The sequence below is a fragment of the Homarus americanus genome, unplaced genomic scaffold (assembly GCF_018991925.1).
Source record: "Homarus americanus isolate GMGI-L3 unplaced genomic scaffold, GMGI_Hamer_2.0 scaffold34360, whole genome shotgun sequence".
NCBI lineage: Eukaryota > Metazoa > Arthropoda > Malacostraca > Decapoda > Nephropidae > Homarus > Homarus americanus.
Window position 1 is genome coordinate 6139185 of NW_024739403.1, and position 16524 is coordinate 6155708.

Below are 16524 nucleotides of genomic sequence, written 5' to 3' on the forward strand. Positions count from 1 at the left end.
ATGGGCTGTTTTTCCTGATGACCTGACGTATGGATGTTTTTCGCGATTGTGGGAATAATTTTGTTTATCATCAACGTCATCTTAAGGCAAGTGTCACTAATTCTCGATCTTCCTTGTTTTCATATACAAGTTTGTCGTCAGTTGGTGAATATTTCATTGACTTCTGTGTAAATATGTTTGTTGTTTACTCTCTTAAATATTGTCTGTATATATGTTTAGTTTATACATTTATTTGTCTGTATGTACACCCGTCTGTTATCCCTTGAGAGTTTAGAATCACAAACTGATTTTCGGGACATTATTTACAGGTGATCTGGTTAGGTGTTGCTGTAGGAGCAAGAAAGGTCGCTGGATTATTATTATTATTATTATTATTATTATTATCCTCTCTTGTTCCATGGGTCACCTCAAGTGCTCGGAAACGTTCAAACAAAGTCATGATCCGAATTAGAATGGGGATTTGGCGGTAAATTTTCATTAAACAAAAACCCATAACAGCACTAGCAGCTGGTGGAGTCTGTGGCCGCTGTAGAGGTTTAAAAGATAAATAATTGTTGAAATAGATACAATAGAGGGAACGAAGGATGTTAAGCGAGAGGTGTACTTATGATATCGGTTATATCAGTGTTATCTCCTGTTATCACCTGGGAGAATTGTCAGGTTGTGACACGTAGAATATCGCCTTATCGTCTGATAACGATTATGCGTCATTTATACCATATATGCACTCGTAAATTATTAACAACTGGCGTTATTATTATTATTATTATTATTATCAGGGGAGATAGTCTACTAGCCACTTGTGTACTGGGTCTTCTCTGCTGAATTAAGTCGTTTGGTGTTTATCAAATCAATTATTGAAAGTGGCGACCCTGTAGTGAAGTGGTTAAACTGTTGTGCTGATCGATCGAGTAGTGTTGGGTTAGGTGTGCTGAGTGCTATAATGGAACACGGTAAGACACGCCAGCAATTTTCAAATGTTTTAGTCTATTACTCTTGACGATGTGTGTACAGTATGTACTGCATGTATGTGTGTGTATTTATTCTTCAGTCTATTCCCAGGAACTGGTATATTATTTAGGCAGAAAAAGTTATAGGTTAAGCCGTTAAAACAACGACTTGTGAAAATAAGATCAACCGGGAATGAGTCGACACCTCCCGTGAGTGAAGCCTGATTCATTAGATTGTTTCTCTTAAGAACTCTGAGCATCGTGCACAGGAGAGTCTTTTCATACTGGTTCAGTGGATAAGGAGAAGAGTTGTTCAAATTAGTGATAAAGGCATGAAGATTGGTAGATATATCCCTTGTAATAATTAACATAAGATTAACCCCTTCACTATGGAGACACGATTATATTCAGCACAGTGGGGAACCTGTACACAAGGAGCTAACACCCAATCTGATTCTTGCCCTTAGAGGAGTCAATTTTGGATTTCAAGATGGCTGCCCTCTGAGATTGATTTTTTCTTTCTTTTCATTTTTTGAGAACAAAAGGATGTTTCCCCAAAAATATTTACTCCGGGTCTAATTTACTTTATATGCATTAATTTTATGTGATCTTACTTATCTTAAATTAGTACGGGTGTGTGGGTGATGAGGGGTGTGTGGGGGCGTAACTGTGTAGCTGCAGGAGTCGAGATCTGAATCATGCCTGAAGAAAAAGTGAAAGAAGAATAAATAGAATGAAGAAGAACAAAGAGAGAAAAAATATATATGGATAATTTAGTTCAGTATTTGAAGCCCCGGTTACGAGCTGTGGATTATGACTGTGAATGTTAATGTCTTCTGTCACTTTACCTAGGCAGATTACCGAAGACAAAGAGGATGAAGAAACTGGTGAGGATGAAGAAACTGGAGAGGATGAAGAAACTGGTGAGGATGAAGAAACTGGAGAGGATGAAGAAACTGAAGAGGATGAGGTTGATGGGAAAGACGTGTAGTGAAAGCGGGAGTATGGAAAGATCCCTGACACCTAAGAAAAAGCCGCGTGTGTGGAAGAAGACAACAGATGACACGACAAGTGGGAGTGTGTCAGCCGCCCACCAGGACCCTACAGTAAGTGACACATACTACCTTCTGTTCCTTTTTATGAGTAATAACTATATCTCAGATAAAATATTCCTTATCAAACGACGCGAATGGGGGCAAGGACGATGCTTGTTAAATTATGCATCTATGTCTAAGCCTTGTGTTCCAAACTGTCCAGAAAGATTCACCAAAGCAATCCAAGCCCTTAAGAAAAATAAGGATCTACATGTCACTAAAGCAGATAAAGCCAACACAGTAGTAATTTTAAACAAAGATGAATATATTTCTAAAATGAAGGACCTTTTATGTGACGCTGCAACATATTCTAAGCTCATAAATAATCCTCTCAACACTGTTAACACCCAGTTCAACAAAAAACTGAAGTCTCTATTGAGAGGCAAAGCTACTCTCATTAAACATCTGTCGACACCATTCATTGATAGTTGGAGCCTGTACTATGGTGATGATAGTATGTATGCAAGGGATGGGGTGCATTTAAGTAGGAAGGGGGTGGCGGTGCTAGCGAAGATAGTTGACAGGGTGGTAAAGGTGGGGTTTTAATATGTCCAAATCCCATCAATGGTAAAGAGAGGAAAATACCATGTGAAAATAACAGCAGTGAAACAGAAGTAGATAATGCTGAAAATATAGTTAGTCATAATAACAAACATCAAAGTAATAAATGTAAAACAGATAGAAACGGAAGAAATATATTGAGTGTTTATTATACTAATAGTAGAAGCCTGTGTAACAAAATGGACCAGCTCAGGGCCATTGTTAGTAAAGAGAACATAGATATAATTGCAATAACGGAAACATGGATAAATTCAAACAGCAAACATTTTTTAGCAGAATTTCATATTCCAGGATATAACCTATTTAAATTTGACAGAGTAGGAAGGAGAGGGGGCGGTGTAGCAGTGTATATCAGGGTGTCATTAAAAAGCTGCAATAAATCAAACATTAAAACAAATAGCGACAATGAAAGTATTTGGGTAGAGATTGGTGAGGGCAATGAGTCCGTAGTCATTGGTGTTATATATAGACCACCTAATTTGAGTAGGAACGATGGTAAATTGCTATGGGAGGAAATAAAGAAGGCATCTGATAGAAACAATGTATGTATTCTAGGCGATTTCAACTTTTCAGGCATAGATTGGAAAAATCAACTTAGCGATAATGAATCTGAAGATTTTCTAGAAGTAGTACAAGATAGTTTTTTATATCAATTCATAAACTCGCCCACTAGAGGAAATAATATCCTCGATTTAGTTCTCAGTAATAATGAAAATCTAGTAAAAGATGTTGGGATTGGAGACGAACTAGGAAACAGTGATCATAAAGCCATATATTTTAACATAATATGGAATGGCAGGAAGAAGGAAAATTCGGCCTTGATCCCGGATTTTAGGAAGGCTAATTACGGTAGCTTAAGGAGAGACCTAAGGGATGACCCTATGGTCAAAAGATTAATCCCCCCACACCTCCGGAAACTGTCAACTTAGGACGGGAGAACCCCGAATTTAATTTAGCAGCTACTTATGAACAATTTATTGCGACAATCCATAATGCTCAAAATAAACACATCCCTAAAAGAAAATTCAGATCGATACGGAACCAACCAAAATGGATGAATAATAGACTCTTAGATCTTCTAGGGAAAAAGAAAGGAGTATATAGAAAAGTTAAGAAAGGCGAAAATCTTACTTGGTTACTATCAGAACCTAACAAGACAGGTAAAAACAGAAATTAGGAAAGCAAAGAGAAATTATGAAATCAAGGTAGCAAACGAATCGAAAAATAACCCCAAAGCTTTTTATCAACTGTATAAATCAAAGGTTAGAGATACAATAGGTCCCCTTAAAACTACGACAGGAGAAATGACTGATGATGAGTTAGAAATGTGTAGTACGTTAAATAGTCATTTTCTCTCCGTATTCACAAATGAAAACCTAGCACAGTTTCCAGAAGTTCATAAGGTATATAACGACAGTATAAAAAATATGTTGATGAATATCAATGTTACTAGTAACGATGTGCTTAAAGTAATTAACAAACTGAAGCCTCATAAATCGCCTGGTCCAGACGAGGTATATGCTAGAATATTAAAAGAATGTAGAGATGAGTTGAGTAATCCATTAGCAGTTTTATTTAATAAGTCATTAGAATCGGGCCTAGTGCCAGAAGCTTGGAAACTTGCAAATGTAGTTCCGATTTTCAAAAAAGGTGATAAATCAATTGCATCAAATTACCGTCCCATTAGTCTCACGTCAATCATAGGCAAGTTGCTAGAGTCAATTATTGCTACAAAAATCAGAAGCCACCTTGAAACATTCAACTTAATTCATTCTTCTCAGCACGGGTTCACCCAGGGACGTTCTTGTCTCACAAATTTGCTTAGCTTTTTCTCAGAAGTATATGAAGCGGTAGATAATGATAAGTCATATGATATAATTTATTTAGATTTCAGTAAAGCATTCGATAGAGTCCCTCATGAGAGGTTGATAAGGAAGGTAGAAGCACATGGAATAGGTGGATCATTATTAAATTGGATTAGGTCATGGTTAACTGGTAGGAAACAAAGAGTCAGCATAAATGGATTAAAGTCAGACTGGGGTGCGGTCAAAAGCGGAGTTCCCCAGGGATCTGTATTAGGCCCTCTGCTGTTTGTTATATTCATTAATGATCTTGATTTAGGTATAACTAGTAGGATTAGTAAATTTGCAGATGATACCAAAATGGGGAGAGTGATAAATTCAGACAGTGACTTTGAACACCTTCAAAGAGATCTAGATACCTTACATGAGTGGTCAGTAGACTGGCAAATGAATTTTAATACTGATAAATGCAAGGTACTACAGATAGGGAAGACGAATACAAACGTTAAGTATAAACTAGGTAACACGGAAATAGAAAACTCAGATTGTGAAAAAGATCTAGGTGTATTTGTTGGCAACGACTTGAAACCTAGAAAACAATGTATTAGCGTTCGCAACAAGGCAAACAGGATTCTTGGGTTCATATCTAGGTCTGTGAGTAACAGAACTGCTGACGTTATCTTGAAACTTTACCTAGCATTAGTGAGGCCACACATGGATTATGCGGTTCAATTCTGGTGTCCTTATTATAGAATGGACATAGATTCTTTGGAGAGAGTACAAAGAAGAATGACAAAAATGATCCATAATATTAGAAACCTTCCATATGAAGAAAGGCTGAAAAGCTTAGGCTTGCATTCATTAGAGAGGCGTAGAGTTAGGGGAGATATGATAGAGGTGTTCAAGTGGGTAAGTGGGATTAACAAGGGTAAAATGGAAGATGTTCTGAAGCTCAGTAATAACGAAATAACTAGAACAAATGGCTTTAAATTAGATAAATTCCGATTCAGAAAGGATATAGGCAAGCACTGGTTTGGTAATAGAGTTGTGGATATGTGGAATAGGCTACCGAGTGCTATAGTAGGATCGGGGACGCTAGGGAGCTTCAAGACGAAGTTGGATAGGCACATGGAAGTGCTGGGATGGGTGTGAAAGGGATCTGCCCTGTATGGGCCAGTCGGCCTCCTGCAGTATCCCACTTTCTTATGTTCTTATGTTACTTCAACATCCCCTCCACTGCCATACATGCACGGTGTAATCAAGACCCACAAGCATAATAACCCAGCAAGACCCATCATCAGCTCAGTTGGGTCAATCCCTTATAAATTATCTAAATGGTTAGTTTCTTTACTAAAGCCCCTAGTTGGCAACATTTCTAACTCTAATATTAAGAATAATATGCATCTGGTTGATAAACTCAATAACTTACACATTAATTATGATTTTAAACTGGTCAGTTGATGATTTACTGGAGTTCCTCATAGATTCCCTAGATAATATTTCATTGCCCGTCTTGAAAGACGACTTCATCGAACTCATCAAACTATGTATTAAGGATTGTAAATTTGAATTCAATGGAGAATATTATGCTCAAATATTTGGTATGGCAATGGGTAATCCACTCTCACCTATATTAAGCAGCCTTTATATGGAATTCTTTGAAAAGAAACTATTAAGTAATATTTTACCACCCTCAGCAGTCTGGTTTAGATATGTTGATGATGTATTATGTCTCTGGCCAAGTAATGAAGACCTAAAAGCTTCCCTGCCACAACTTAATAACTTAGCCCCCTCGATCAAATTCACTGTGGAATTAGAGCATGACTGTAAATTGCCATTCCTAGACTGTCTGATACACAGAATAGGTAACACCTTTAAGTTCAGTATTTATAGGAAACCTACTAATGTGTGTTCATACATTCATTATTATTCTGCCCACCATAATAGAGTCAAACAGTCAGTATTTTCATCAATGTTTTTACGTGCTTTGAGAATTTGCAGCCCGGAATTCATTGATGAGGAATATAAATATACCTATAATATTGGCTTGAACCTTAAGTACCCTAGATCTTTCATAGACAAATGCCTTAACATTACTAAGAAATCTTTCTATAGAACCGATCCCAAGCCCACCCATGACCATAAGAATCTCTTAGTATTACCATTTCTCAAAAATTTCTCTCAAATTCCTTTACAAATAAAAACCTGGAACGTCAATGTGGCATTTAAAAACTCATGCACTGTTAAACAAATGTTAATCAAAAACTCCCCCAACAACACAGGTGGCTGCATTTATAAGGTTCCTTGCAAGGAATGTAATATGTTTTACTTAGGCCAGACAGGTAAAGATCTTGTAACTAGACTTAAACAACATAAATAGAGTGTTAGGACAGGCCAGGAATCCAATGCTCTGTTTGTTCATTTGAAGGATAATAAGCATTGCATTGACTGGGATAATGCCTCCTCAATATTACCTTGTAATTCAATTGACAGTTGGAACATTATAGAATCTAGTCTCATTAAACATACCGAATCCGTCAACATGAATTTGAGTAATGGTATGTATAAACTGGATAATTTCATAATTAAGAAGATTTGTAACCAGGTGAGAAGGTTGGGTCAGCTTACCCTCTGACCTGACTACCGACTGCTGCAGTGGTTTTTGAAGATTAGTAGGATCTGTATATATATATATATATATACAAACATTGTTTTGTACTTCTCCTTAGTCTGTACTCACCCCTGAAGATGTGAATTACAAGACAGCGCTTGGGAACTTCGTGTTTTCTTCTTTCCTTGTGGTTATCAGCATATACCTGGATCAAGCGCACCCACAGTGATTTACTTGCATATATATATGGGTTAAAGAGCTGATGGATATACATATACTATCAGCAACATTACATTCTAGGTTCACGAGGTTCCTCAAGAGCCCGAAGACAAGGTACTCAAGAGGGAAGCCACAGATGAATCACAGATACTTCTCGTCTGGAGGCCGGGGTCACCTACCAGTCTTTGTGTGTGTGAAGATGATTATCAACCCTTCCGCGAAATCGTTTGTATCGTTCATCTTGAAGAACATGCGGACGTTGAGGAAGTCCAGTCACTGGCGCTTGTCACCTCGAAGTCGCAGATGTTAGATCACGAAATAGCTGACAACGACTATCAGCCTCCTCAGGAGATCGTGGGAACCGTAGAACCTAAGAAACATATGGAAGCCGAAGAAGTTTGGTCACTGGTGTTTGTTTCCTTGAATTGGAATCAGCATCACACGGTCCTGAGCTCAATGATGACAGGTCAAGACACTAGGGGACTCTTGTTCACCTGCCGTCAACTCCACCAAGGAGGTCCTGGCAGTGTAACTTTCAAGTTAAACTTCAGGTCAGTGATGAGGTACCTCAGGAACTTCTACGAGACCGAGATCTACCTGATGGAGGTCATAGAAGAGCATGAGTATCAGGTCACAACAAGGTTCCTCGTAACATCCCGGATGGATCCCACTATGCCCTTTCTGCCGGAATATGACCCTAAGGTGCGAGGGGGACCCTGGTATAGGAATCCTGACGGGGAAGATTTGTGCCTGAAGAAGATCAAGACTTACGATCACAAGCATCCTGACGAAGGTCTCCCACATAACCTAGAGTTCTTTTTTAAACTTACTGACGATCAGTACCATCAACTACACCAAATGTCTTCCTTGGAGTAGCATGAAAATGGTTAACAGTTAAGAGCAACACGAGCGGACGGAAACAGTCGTGTGTTTAAGGTCAGCGAACTTTCCGCAAAAAAAAAATAATCAGACAAAGACATTAACAACAGCTTAGCATTGATGCAAAATCAGTCGACACAAAAATGTACAATCCGAGAGTTATTTTCTTCAACCTTCTCTCCTTCTGTGTGTTTCCCGGTGATGTGATAATGTCAAGAAAAAATTACAACGAATAAATGTCACGACCTTTACTAAATATCCTCCACGGAGAAAGAAGAACTGATAAACTCTCGGGAAATGTTAGAGATCTTTTTTTTATCGTTCTCACCAGACAATCTCTACATGTCATACAATTGTTCAAGATGTAGATAATTTTTTGTTCTCCTAAAACCGACCCTTTGTACACGTGAAAAAAAACACACAAAAACATTAGAAATAGTTACTAAAAACATGCATTTGCTTATTAAAAGTATGACATACAGGTAAAAATATTTGTCTCACAAAATTTACTGGAATATAAAAAATATATATATCAAAGGCGGTGGTTCTGTAGTACATCAAACAACAAATCTCAAGGATCGTCAGACTCCAGGAACGCACCAGTAACATCTGGAAATCTTTCCCATGTTGGACGGGCTGTCTTTTTCTCATGCCCACAAAAGGATGAGGTTGTGAGGCAGCCAGTAAAGGCTTGGAATATTGGAGGAGTCCCTGACCTTGCTGGTCCCAGTGTTACGACGGTCATGAATAAACACAACTCTACTTGTTTCATGTCTCATGAGAAGCAGCCATTTGTAGCACCATCACAACTATATCAGTAGCAGACCTATGGCTCACGACGGACGGCGTCTATTACCGTAACTGAGGTGACCAGCAGGTGGTGGGTGAGGCCAGTATACCACGAGACGTTGGCCAGTGCTCACACGCTCCAGTTGCCGCTACTGTACTTCAACCCGCGTTATTGTTCCTGTTGCTTCATCACAAAAACAAAGGTATTTTTGCTGTTGCTGTTATTGTGAACTATATATTATTTTGTAACTGTAATGTGAACTATACTCTTAGTCTTATATCAGTGACCCTCGGGCCTTATGTTCCATCACCAAGCTTCTCCATGTCTGTCTGTGGCTATCTGTATCCTCCCAATTCTACACGCCTGAAGCCAAATCCTCGGTGTCTTGTCTACTGTTGTCGTTTAACCTGTCTGCCCAGTGGTCGAACGTCATCCACTCTGCCATTCGTTAGGAAGTCTGTCATCCCCCTTCCTCGCGCTGTGTCCAGACCATCAGAGAGTCTCCTTGAGCACAGTACATCTTGGACTCCACATTGCCCCCACAACTTCCTGATCTCCACATTATACCTTCTCCTCCATGTCATATACAGCGCAAAAAATCCGTCTAAAAATTCCGTATTCAATAAACTTCCAACCTTTTTTTTCTGTTTGTAATTGTTCACGTCTCACATCCATATTGCTCTTCTTACTACATTATATATACTGTAATTCAGGTAAAAAATATGGGACCCACTAATCATCCATCCTACATCTAACTCCAATGCTTACAAAGCATTTTTAACCTTCGGCCACTGATAAATAAATTTGTGTTACATATTATCAGTTTTGTACTGACCATCACTAAGGTTTATAGAATTCAATTCCCTAACCAAACTAGCTTCAACCAGAAGTCTTTCTGTGACACATGATGATTTGTACACTTCTAAGCTGTTTTCCCAATCTATGGGATGATTATTGTTCCTAACATGAACGAACAGTGCACTGCTTTCAGATGCTGTTCTGATATTGTACTTGTGCTGTTTAATTCTGAGTTGCAATGCTTTCCCAGTGTGTCCTACATAATTTTCATTGCAGTTGCTACATGTAATGCAGTAAACACTTCCATTTACATTCAAGGTTGGGCTATTCTTGATTAATATATTAGTAATAGTTGAGTCCTACTTAAAAACAACATTAATATTTAATAATTTACGGGACTGCACCAACGGGACAAATTCATTGCGATAAGGCATTGCGACTGGGAAAGCATTGCAGTTCACGTGATCTATTCCTGAAACATCGTTGTTAAAGTAATTAAATAAACTTTAATGAATTGTAGTTAATTGGAGAAATTTTGTTGATGGTAAATTATGATTTCCTCTTGTATTAACAGAACCCTGAGTGATGGCAACCGTGGGTTGGGTGATGACCGTGGGCGGGTGGGCAGTGACGTGGGCATCTGTCATCATCGTGTTGGCCGCCCACAACACCAAGGTGACTATCGGGCGAATTAGTGAGTGTCTTCCTGAGTTAACGCCGGAAATTTTGCCGCAACAACACTACAGGACCGAGTCAGGGATTATGTGTGCTGCCCTCGCCATGGAGAAGAGAGCCATCCAGTACACCTTCACAAGTGAGTCACATCATCAGTCTTGTGGCACAATACTCCCTCAGTACTTTCCATTATTGTGTCAACTCATCATCCATTCATCCATTCTCATGATCTGAATTCACGTTCTAACGAGTCCATCGACCTCAGCTATGTATGATAATGTTTCTCAGGACCAACTTTGTGTACACCTTAGTTAAATAAATACCCAGCGTGTTAAGTGTAATGACAGATACTCCGAGTCTACTGAAGTATACTGGAGCTTGTCAACAGTGGAGGTGGAATGATGTGCTTCTCAAACAACACGAATCATACATAACTGAAGTGTTGTAAACTATACCTGTCGCTCCGTTACTGGTAAAACAGACTGCGAACATGTATGAGTTCAACTCTGACTGGGAATCGAACTCGGGACTCTTTGCTGCCGAGGTGAATAGTTTACCACTGAGTTTAGAAGTCGTTTACCAATTCATAGCAAATACAAATAATATATGCCGAGTTAAAGAATATTGTCAGCTATTTATAGACCCGGAAATGTACACACAAAAATCGTATTGATAAGCTCTCTCTCTCTCTCTCTCTCTCTCTCTCTCTCTCTCTCTCTCTCTCTCTCTCTCTGCCTTTATTGTTATTTTCCTATGCAGTTCATTCTCAATATTTTTCTCTCTTAGTTTCCCCCTCCCCCTCGCTCTCTTATTCATAATTTACCCGGTCAAAGGTGACCAACTGCGAATGTTAATTGAAAGCAAATAACAAAAGCTTGACTACTTAAATAGATTTTTTTGAGGACTGGATCATAACTGCCCTGGGCTGTTGGTCCACTTATATACAATATTTATAGCCCCCTAGATCAATACCTTTAATGACTTCACTCTACAGCAGTACTTTCACTCACCGTTAATGACCCAAGAAATGGTTTATGAAAGATCAACAACCATTAATGACGGCAAAACGCTTAACTGAAAGCATTTTAGATGAGAAATTGGCGCCGATGAGAGAGAGAGAGAGAGAGATGTTTTACAGTTTTCCAATTGCTTTAACCTTCATTTGGTCACCTGTATCTTCTAGACCCCGAAATATATAGACACTCATTTTTTTCCAGGTAAGTTTATTGTCAATATCCCGGACATTGATAATGTTTTGGTGACCCATTACTAAAGGTCATAGGGCCAGAAATGAAGAATACTGGATTTTATTGTAAGCGAAGCGCGAGTATGAACGACTTTGTACTGTATATGAGAGGCCAACTCTCACAGGACCCGGATACGAACCCTCACCTAGAGCCAGGCTAAAAATTTCCTACTAAATCCGTGGACTTGGGTTTGTTAAGGGCAGATAAAGAAACACTCAGTTAGATCAGATGTTTGGTAAGGTTAATTTAGAGTTTGGTTAGGTTAGGTTAGGCTTGGGGTTGGTTAGATTAGAATTGAGTAGTCCATGTTTGGTTAGGTGAGTTATGATTCAAGATTATTTAGCTAGGTTGGGTTAAATTAGTGTTTTTTTATGTAAGGTTGGATTACGCCAGGTTTGGTCAGAATCTGGGCACACTGAGTCCCAGTTTATATATTCAAGGGCGACACAGTGTTGTATAGCTCTTGTAAGTTAGTAAAGAACAATATTTGCTTCACCCATTTTTTTTTTACTTAACGCAGAGAAAAGGATGACCAGATAACATTATCCTATTGTGCAAGTTTCCGTTTAATATAATAATGTCCGAGGCTGGTCGGTCCGAGGGCCACCCAAGGTTGAATTTATTTAAGGGGTTGAAACAGCAACCAAATTTTAATTTAACGAGCTTTATGATCCAGTGTCAAGGAATAATCCAAGCCCGGACAACTTACCAACTGCACTGACTAACCATTACCCCGAACCGCGACCCGTCAATCTATTAACGCCCAGGTTCCCAATCACTGCTGGAAGACAGAGCCAAATGGCATAAAGAAATTTTCCCATAGTTTCACCCTGCCACGGGTCGCCACAGTTTAACGCATATAACTGAGATATAACAATATAAGCTATTTTTATATCAAATTTCTGAGGCATTAGGTTAAAATATATCCCTAGACTTATTAAAGTTACACTCCTTTACATAATTCACGTACAGTACAATTGTCACATATATTACCTTATTTCTATAATGGTTAAATGTAAACTATTGTGATTGGTGAAGTGGGAGAGGCCCAGGATAGAACGAGCGACCTCTCTCTCTCTCTACCCTTTTCACCTTTTATTTCTCTCTATCCTCCGGGGGTCAGTTGTCCTGATACCCTAAACACCACATGGCAATTGATTCCTGGATGACAGTGCCATACTCCTACTGTAAATCGTCTATCAAGAGGCACTTACTACCCTGACCCTATCAGCTCCTTCTCATCTTTATTATATGTCCAACTACCAGTTTGGTAACAGACCGCCACAACATGTGCAGCTGTCCAACACCACAGCTGCATTAGCCCTACAAAATATGCCACCATGCTGTAGTTTCTGTAACTTGTATATTCACCCAATGTTTCCTCCTCTTTTTTGTAATGAATGCCTTTGTTAAATGACCCACTCTCACGTGTAACCAAATTTAATCCATTTTATTTCTGTTCATTGTGTATTTACAGCCTTTGGGTGCATGTTTCTGTCAATAAACCGTTATTTATTATTATTATTACTCTTTATTAATATTACTATGTATTATTATTATTATTATTGTTATTATTATTACACACTAAGAGCAGCATCAACACACAGGCAACATCAAGAACTGCACGTTGGAGGGGGAAGGTCTGGGTGTCGACACTAACGCCCTCAAGATGGTCGCTACCCCGCCAACAAACACGCTGGAGGAGGTCGCTCAGGGGAAACTCACCTTAGCCAGTACTCCCTTTATATCCAACAACATTATGTATGCCTATCACCCTCACCCCCGGAAGGGATATGTGTTGTTCATGCTATTTTAATACTTTATTCTGCTCTGTTTTCAATACAGTAATGTCAATCCCACCTTATTATTTCTTTTCATTATCTCACACCTTCACTTGATGAACTTCGCTACCCCATGTGTACCTTTTTTGATGGTGGGGGGGGTTAAGCCTTTGTTCAATAAGCACCACAAAGTATTCACTTTACAACAGTCAACGCTCAGTGCCACAAAATCAGGGTTTCTCGCTTCTCATTCCTTTATATATTGTCTGATATACACACATGTTTTCCACACATATTCCTTTATTGACAACTTCCACTGATACTTGGATCTAGCTAGAATTTGTGTTGTTACCTTGTTGTGGCAAAGTGACAAAGAGGATGGCATTATATTCACTCGAGATTGTCAGCGTTTTAGTATATATCATTATTCTTAATTTTATTTCTCTATATTCTTTCCTTCCACACAGCCTTAACTCTGACTTGGCAGTGGACGGTGATGATATCTCGGCTTCACTCAACTTCTACCACTCAGCCTACAGGCTGGTGTACCCCTGGTGGGCGGTGGACCTCAGCTACACGCGAACCATCTACAGAGTCAGGATCACCATGAGACAAGATAGTTGCTGCTTATTAAGGTCCCACGACATCGAAGTGAGTTCCAACTTAGGATATTTTCTAGTGTGTTTGAGGAAGTGTGTGTACGAGGAATTAGTGTGTGTATGAGGAAGTGTGTACGAGGAAGTAGTGTGTGTACGAGGAAGTAGTGTGTGTATGAGGAAGTGTGTGTATGAGGAAGTGTGTGTATGAGGAAGTGTGTGTACGAGGAAGTAGTGTGTGTACGAGGAGGTAGTGTGTGCACAAGGACGTAGTGTGTACATGGAAGCAGTGTGTACCGAAGCTGCATGAACATGGAAGCAGGTCTTTTTTTACTTATGTACACCACAAGTTTGTTTACATTACCTGTGTACATATTTTTACACTGTGTTCTTTCAGATTCTTGTTTACTTATATATGGTGTGGGTCCTTGTGTTTTTCTTTTATGTACACCTGATATCTTTATTTACATTTCTGTGTACATCTCAGGTTCGTGTGGGTGATGTACGGGAGGAGTCTGGAAACTTGTCGTCTTACACGTTGTTCTCCACCTACAAGGGTCCGTATGACATCTCTCAGGGACACATCGCCTGTGACAGGAAGGACGGCGTCTCTGGCAGATACATCAGTATCCAGCGAGTGACTCCTGAAGATCATATGCTCCAGCTTGTTGAGGTTAAAGTGTTTGCTTCATTACTACCAAATTAAAAACTATATTACAGCCACGAGAGTTTCTTCATCTTTGCTGAATGAATACAATATCTTAAGACTTCATGGAGTCATTACACATACTCATTAGTGACTGAGTGGTTATTTTCAGGGAATGTTTCAACTGTTTTTCTTAATTTATACTAAGGAAAGTTTTCAAGAATCATGAAGCCTTAAAATATTTTTTGCCACTATGGCTTGTATCATCTCAGAATAGTTGGTATGCCTAGTTATGAAGTGACTCTCAGTATTGCGTAATATTATAATATATTACTCGTCTTTAAAGTATTTACAGGTTAAAAGAAGTAATTTAATATGCAATAAAACATCCTCAGACACTAATGTTCAGAATTATCGTTTGTTTTGTCATACTGTATGAAGCTTAGAGCGTTGGACAACTTTTTTCCCGACTGCACACTACACAAAAGTATACTTGTGTCGAATTATTACTGCCTAACTAACCTAACCTAAGCTAAAGTTACCTTTTCTAACCTAATTTATTTTTAAAGTAGCTTAGTTATGATAGTTATTTAAATAAATTTGAGCATTCATGAACTATTTTCCTCTAAGTTACCGCAATAAATACTGAAAGTCATCCCTGTTTGACATAAACGTCACTTGAGAATTAATACTGCATCGGACGGTTATCACTGGTTATCACAATCACAAAGCGGCGTGACACACACACACACACACACACGTCATATATATATATATATACTGTGTATATATATATATATATATATATATATATATATATATATATATATATATATATATATATATATATATATATATATATATATATATATATATATATATATATATCAAGGTTTATCATACTAACACTCAACTTAAATACTGTAAAATATTTGTGTGTGTGTGTCATTTACACTCAGGTCAGGGAGTAATACCCACCGGCCAGGACTTGAATTCTCAAAGTTTAGTTATTCAAAAGTTTTGCCATTACAGGAGGCATAAGAATGCTTGTACCTGGCTCACTCAAGCTACGACACAAATTAGCATTTTTAAAAGTTCTTGCATTAATTTTTACCTATACAGTGCTTAAAGATGCAAGGACGTATTTAATATACAGTACCTGAAATTAAGGAAAAATAAAGTAAAAACTAAATATTTAATACACCCCCGTAACCAGTCGCTTCCTCTCATCAACAGGTCAGTCAAATATTACTTTAGTATCTTAAGTAACAAATTCTTTGTTTCAGGAAGAGGAAGATATCTTTTGTATATCTTTGTCCCTTCACTGATCACAATAAGCATAACCTGTGCTGGAGAATATTATGAAACCTTAAGGTGTTAAGGTAGTATGGTCGGGGACAGGGCTGACGGGGAAGGTAGGAAAATCTTGATTGTTGACTACTCACAGGTACGGTACATGGACAGAGCTTTTTGCGGTAAAGATGAAAATAGGATGAGGGTGTGTTTGCCAGGAGCTGGGGTGGGGGATATAGTTGACAAGATGGACAATATCTAGTCTGGTAATGGGAACAAACCCATTATCTGCCTTAGTGCAGGAGGCAATGATATTGGCCGGTGTAGGAGTGAGGAGCTTCTTGATAAGTTCAAGGCAGCTATAGAACGTGTTAGGGAGGGATCCCTATCATATGTGGTGTCCTGCCTAGAAGGGGAGTTGGAAATGAATGGTTGTCAAGGGCAGTTGGTGTTAACGGACGTCTTGACAGATATTGCAAGTCAATATCAGTCCCATTCATTGACAACTGGGACAACTTCTATGGCAGAAGGGACCTTTATGCTAGGGATGGGGTGCATCTGTCTAGCGATGGAGTAGCAACC

At 38.8% G+C, this 16524-nt stretch overlaps 2 protein-coding genes across 5 annotated transcripts; both read left to right on the top strand.

Moving 5' to 3' along the window:
- The first annotated feature begins 778 nt into the window (after positions 1–778).
- LOC121874577 lies at positions 779–14724 on the top strand. 4 transcript variants are annotated; one of them, XM_042378778.1, is made up of 8 exons: positions 793–953; positions 1803–1878; positions 1915–2056; positions 7319–9108; positions 10279–10518; positions 13234–13387; positions 13875–14058; positions 14491–14724. In XM_042378778.1, the coding sequence occupies exons 1-4, from the start codon at positions 944–946 to the stop codon at positions 8111–8113; spliced, it is 1023 nt and encodes a 340-aa protein (XP_042234712.1). In that variant the 5' UTR covers positions 793–943; the 3' UTR covers positions 8114–9108; positions 10279–10518; positions 13234–13387; positions 13875–14058; positions 14491–14724. The 4 variants fall into 4 exon arrangements, with proteins under 4 accessions (XP_042234711.1, XP_042234712.1, XP_042234709.1 ...); XM_042378777.1 differs by having other exon boundaries at positions 779–953; positions 1807–2056; XM_042378775.1 differs by having other exon boundaries at positions 1803–2056.
- On the top strand, positions 10467–15977 carry LOC121874622. Its single transcript, XM_042378851.1, has 5 exons — positions 10467–10518; positions 13104–13110; positions 13875–14058; positions 14491–14676; positions 15936–15977. The coding sequence occupies exons 1-5, from the start codon at positions 10467–10469 to the stop codon at positions 15975–15977; spliced, it is 471 nt and encodes a 156-aa protein (XP_042234785.1).
- The last annotated feature ends 547 nt before the right edge of the window (positions 15978–16524 follow it).